The sequence below is a fragment of the Apium graveolens genome, chromosome 4, assembly GCF_009905375.1.
Source record: "Apium graveolens cultivar Ventura chromosome 4, ASM990537v1, whole genome shotgun sequence".
NCBI classification, from domain to species: Eukaryota; Viridiplantae; Streptophyta; class Magnoliopsida; order Apiales; family Apiaceae; genus Apium; species Apium graveolens.
In genome coordinates, this window is record NC_133650.1 from 5531710 (window position 1) to 5537836 (window position 6127).

At 34.9% G+C, this 6127-nt stretch overlaps 1 protein-coding gene across 1 annotated transcript; it reads left to right on the forward strand.

Annotated features, from left to right (window-relative positions):
* The first annotated feature begins 3109 nt into the window (after nt 1–3109).
* On the forward strand, nt 3110–5580 carry LOC141717579 (pectinesterase-like). The gene is made up of 2 exons (XM_074519720.1): nt 3110–4249; nt 4739–5580. Exons 1-2 carry the CDS (start codon nt 3184–3186, stop codon nt 5428–5430), a joined length of 1758 nt encoding a protein of 585 aa, XP_074375821.1. The 5' UTR covers nt 3110–3183; the 3' UTR covers nt 5431–5580.
* The last annotated feature ends 547 nt before the right edge of the window (nt 5581–6127 follow it).

Sequence of the window (6127 nt, forward strand, 5' to 3'; positions counted from 1 at the left end):
GATTTTGGTTTTCCTAGTGAAAAAATACAAATAAGAGATTGTGTAGTCTCTTTTTTATTTGTCAGAAGATCGTGTGGTCCATTTGAATTCATTAATGAATTTAACATATAATTCTAACTCAATAAGGATGCTATGACCATTTGATGAAATTCAGTTTAACTAAGAACATAAAATGGTTGTTTATGTTACCCGATAGGAATATAAGTGTATATATATATATATTTATAATATATTAAATATTACGGTGTGGTGCGGCTTGAACCGCATTTCATAAATTTAAAACCACAACTCACACCGCACCGCGCGGTTTATTAAATATTCAAACCGCAACCGCATCACGAAAATTTAAAACCGCGTTTTGCGGTGTGGTTTGGTGCGGTGCAGGCGGTTTTTGCGGTTTGTGCGGTTTTTTGCTCACCCCTAGTATACATGGTTCCAATTTTTGTGACGTGGGGTCCGTGGGGACGAAAAACAAAGCATTTGAGAAAGGAGAAATATGCTTCGAATCTTGTTTAAAGTAGTAGTAAGTTTAAAATAGATTGGTTGGTGGAATTAAAAACAAAACAACTCTGGGAACGGAGCTAATTAAAAAGAGAATCTGTTGACGGGCATATCTCCAAAAATTTTAACACCCACCGCGACAAATGAGTAACATGTAATCTAGAAAAAATGACAAAAAAAATCATATAATATAATTTTATTTTTTATGATTAACTTCATTGAATTTTGAAAAAAAAATTTATATAATATATAATTAAAAAATATAAAATTTATACATTTGAAAGTACATGTAATATATTTCAATAAATATTTTTCGGTATTTTAAAAAAAATAAAAAAAAATATTTAATTTACGGTTAAATTTGGGTTAATTTGATCACAAATATTCGAACAGAATAGATTAATTGGGACGGGAATAAAATATTAGCTTAATTTTGTTGAGTTCCCTGCCATTACCGTTACCTTGGTCCCGGCTCTGTATACAATATTCATGCGTGCTATATAAATTAATAACATTTAAACATGGGATTTGATATTTCTAGAATTACTTTGAAAACCAAACTTATTTGACAAGAAACAACTGTAATCACAGGACACCCCTAACTACCCTAATTAATTCATCAACAATTATATGATTTTGAAAATCTTTTTTCTTTATTTAAACTTAGAGTATACTACTATAATATTCTTTAACAAATGAAATGACACCTCGCTATATATGATCAGTGTGGTCAAATATACTTTAAGAATAGGATAGGATGCCTGATGCCTCAATCAATCAAGTTTAAAGACCCGGTTGCTTGATTTACGCCAAAATCAACTCTAATAAGGCTCATCATTGCACCTTGAAATGAATTTCCTCGGAATATATAGTCAAACCACAAGGTATGAAGTCCACCCGTGATAATATCTTCCATCTTTTCTTTTTTTATCAACTCTGTAAATTTAACATAATTTGTATAATGTTATATTCCCAAAAAATCGTTTTTTAAAATGGTTCTAGAATATTTAGTTAGCAGTATATTATTTGTTATTATTTTATTAATGATATGGATCTATATGTATATACACAAGTACTACTAAAAATATTTCCACTTGTGTCATTTTAAAATATTTTTAGAACTATTTTTATGTGTGTGCTACCTTGTTATAGAAATCGGCCGATTTTTTAAAAATCGCCGACAAATCGCTCAAAAATTTTTGTCCGATTTGACCGATTTTCGATAAATTACCGAATAATCATCCGATTTTTTAAAAATCATCCGATAAATCGTAAATCAGTACGTCAACCGAATAGTTCCGATTTCCGGAATCTGTAACACCGCGTGCTACTACTCTTACCTTTAACATGATGAATAGTCAAACGCAAGGTATGAGGTACGTAGATGGCATGCAGCACGGTTTAATACGTCGGTCGGTTGCTGCTGCTGGTGTTATGCATAGCTGCTCTCTTTTTTCTTCTAGCCAAAAAAGATACACTAGCTGGCAAAATAAAGTTATGGGTATAAAGCAAGGAGAATAATTAGTTAAACAACAGTTACTCTTTGGCAAATTAAAAATAAAAATAATAGTTATCTTATACGTATATATACTTTATATTACTTTAATTTGCGTCCATGCTTTTACTTTAGAACACGGTCCATCCCACTTGTGTTAACAATGTCAATGTCTTTAGATAGAGAGCATTTGTCTCAAATATTCATGAAACTTCATATGTAATTTTGTCAAAAATGTGCATCCAATATTGCAAAAACATGCATAGTTAGACTTCGATAAACGAATCGTTTTTGGGGATTGGTTCAATTCCGATTCGGATTAATTTTCACGTTATGATATATTTGTAGACTAATAAGATCGGATGTGATTTGGATTAACTCTAATTTAAATTAAAATCGGATGAAATTGGGATTAAAATTGGACAAAATTAGATTCAAATCAAATTCGGATCAACACTTATTCATTTTTTTCAATATTTAATACTTAAAAATATTTTTTTATTAAATGTAGTCTTTTTAATATAATATAATATAACTTTACATAAAAATATGATCAAATAATTTTGTTATCATAAATATAAAACTGTGTTAAGTATGAATTTTGCATACTTTGGATTATATTCAGTTCGGATAATATATTATTCGATTTTGATCATTCTAAATTATAATCAAATCTAGAATTTCGGATCAATTTCAGTTAAATTAATTTTCAGATAATTATTGGATTGGGTTTAATTTAATCTTCGAATAATTATCGTATTACATGATTCGGATGTTGGATCAGATCGTGATTTCATCCGTTCCGTTCAGCTTTTTAAATTCTGACTTATTTTGTCATGTATGCTTAGAGTACCTTTTTCAGATGTAATTGTGTAAATATTTCAACCACAAATTAAACACATGCATTAGCATTCAAAATTAGAAAACAGTAACAGAACTGTTCAATTTCTATCCACACAAAAAAAGAAACAAACTTTTTTTCACCAAGTATAAGCTAGGCAAATTATTCAGTCAGTACAACCTAAATGGTCCCTATGGAAGTATGTATACATGTTGGCACGTCAAATAATTAAACAACAATACTAGTTAATCATTTTTATTATTATATCGTTTTATATCCAGCTCGAAGGTTAAACATATATAAGACCCCTCAATGCATATCAAAACATTGTAATCATATCCAAACCATGAGAATGGTCCGGAATATTAATGTTAGAGAATTCTTGGTCGGATTGTCTGATTCGGCCAAACAAAAGAAGAAACTCTACATAGCCATATTTGTATCTGTTGTTGTAATAGCTGTTGTTATCAGCATTGCAGTTGGAGTGAGCAGCTCCGGTGGTTCTGATGATGATTCCAACATTACTAGCTTTCGCGCAACGGCCGCTCATTTGGTCCTAACCAACTCCTGTAGCAGCACACTGTACCCGGACTTGTGCTACTCCACCATTGCTTCCGTTCCTGGCATTTCCAAGAAGATTACAAGCCAGAAAGATGTTATTGAGCAAGCCCTTAACATCACTCACCAAGTGGTTCAACAAACCTACTCCAAGATTAAGAAGCTTTCGAAGCACAAACACTTAACCAAGCGCGAAAAAGTGGCGCTCAGCGATTGTTTAGAAATGATTGACGAGACACTAGACGAGCTACAAGAAACCTCGGAAGAGCTTGAGAAATACTCTACCAAAAAGTCACTCAAAGCACACGCGAGTGATCTCAAAACACTCATCAGCTCAGCTATAACAAACCAGGAATCGTGCATTGACGGGTTTTCTCATGACGGGGCGGATAAAAAAATACGTAAAGAATTGCTAGCTAGCGAACATCGTGTGGAGAAAATGTGCAGTAACGCACTGGCCATGATTTGTAACATGACAAACACTGATATTGCTAACGAGGAAAAGCTGAAGGGAAGGAATCTTAAAGAGGAGGAGGTGAATAGCGAATGGCCTCACTGGTTGTCTGCAGGAGACAGGAGGCTATTGCAGTCTTCAACAGTAACACCTGACGTTGTCGTGGCTGCAGATGGAAGCGGAAACTTTAAGACGGTATCAGAGGCAGTAGCAGCGGCGCCACAGGGTAGCAGCAAGAGATATGTGATAAGAATTAAAGCCGGAGTGTACAGGGAAACTGTGGAGGTGCCTAAGAAGAAGAAGAACATAATGTTTTTGGGTGATGGGAGAAGTAACACTATCATTACAGCTAGTCAAAATGTTCAAGATGGCAGCACCACTTTCAAGTCTGCCACCGTCGGTAAGTTGTTTCAGTTTTCGAATCTTTCAGGAATCAATTTTTGTAGTTACTTTCAACCGGGAATCACTTTTCTCACTAGCTTCCATTCGTAAGGAAAAAATATTAAAGGTTGTTTGTTAGCGAAGGTTAGTGTATATGTCTTTTTCAATAATGTAGGTACTACATTGCTACTGATAGAAAGCAGATAAACGAAAGTAAACGTACATGCTGCGCACTGAGGCAGGGCAGGGCGGAACAAGGAGGACAAACCTAGACTGAAGCCACGCTAAGCAAAAAAAATTAGTAGCTACATTGACCATATTTTATTTTAGCACTGACTATTTTGAAATCCTGGTTCCATTATAGAGAAAGTTCTTTGCTAATTCGAACAACAATGTTCTTTTAATTATAATTCTAATTATTTGATGGATAGGTGTATGGAATTAATTAATCTACAAACACTGTTAGATGTTCTATACATAATGATCGTGTGTGTGATACAAAATGCAGCTGCAGTCGGGCCAGGATTCTTGGCACGAGACATAACATTCCAAAACACAGCTGGAGCATCAAAGCATCAAGCCGTGGCGCTCCGAGTTGGATCAGATTTATCCGCATTCTACAAATGTGATATCTTGGCTTACCAAGACAGTTTATATGTCCACTCCAATCGCCAATTTTTCATCAATTGTCTCATAGCTGGTACTGTCGATTTCATCTTTGGTAATGCAGCAGTTGTGCTGCAAGACTGTGACATTCATGCTCGACGCCCAAACTCGGGTCAGAAGAACATGGTTACTGCCCAAGGCCGAACAGATCCGAACCAAAACACGGGTATTGTAATTCAGAAGTCTAGAATTGGTGCTACCTCTGATTTACAACCGGTACAGAGCAGCTTTCCCACATATTTAGGACGGCCTTGGAAACAATATTCGAGAACAGTGGTTATGCAATCATCCATAACTAATGTAATCAACCCGGATGGATGGTTCCCTTGGGACGGAGACTTTGCGCTGGATACATTGTACTATGGTGAATACCAAAATACTGGTGCAGGGGCCGCAACATCAGGGAGGGTAAAATGGAAGGGATACAAAGTAATAACAAGTTCGACGGAGGCTCAAGGTTTCACTCCAGGAAGTTTTATTGCTGGTGGTAGCTGGCTCAGTTCAACAACCTTCCCGTTTTCTCTTGGCCTTTGAAGATAAATTATTTCTCCTTTTCCTGTAATTTTCACCTATATTAATATCTTACTTTAATTTCTAATTTTTGTTTTGTTCTTCCTATATATATATGATCTATTCCATGTACGTTCCTATATTAACCAAATAAAAGTCTGCTGATTTCTGCCAGTTCATCCTCCTTATAACATTCATGTTTTTCGGATACCTTTTGTGACCCGTTCATCTAAAACTCTAAGGTGTTAAAGAAGGTTCCAATAAGATTATATAATTAACGTGAGAAAAGAAAATGTTTAACAAGCAATAGAACCTTTGCGACGTATTTGACTAATTGGATCCATACTAAGGATGGGGCAGGCACCGTTGATAAGACAGGTCCTAGTTCAGTGTCGAAAATTGATGAATTGTCGAAGACGGCCGTTGCATTGGACAGGACCTATAAACGCGAGGAGACGATATCCAATTATCATCAAACAGCTGAAAATTCAACATAGTTTGTGTCTGTGCCCTCATCAAGCTCCGCCCCACCCAAATGTGGGTGGGGCGCGGAGTTTAAGAAAAATGATAAAGTAGTGGAGAAAAATTGAAAAAATGAGTAAAGTAGTGGGACCGATTAATATTATATGTATAAAGTGGGTATAGTGGAGGAAAGTAGTGGATGTAGTTAATTTAAAAATTATAAAAACTTTACTATTTTTGGAAAATTTTGAAATGTAAA

Bases quoted from the DNA above. Each gene is read 5' to 3' on its own strand.
- LOC141717579 (XM_074519720.1), top strand. From the start codon at position 3,184: ATGAGAATGGTCCGGAATATTAATGTTAGAGAATTCTTGGTCGGATTG. The intron at 4,250-4,738 runs GTAAGTTGTTTC...TACAAAATGCAG, and splicing joins TTTCAAGTCTGCCACCGTCG to CTGCAGTCGGGCCAGGATTC.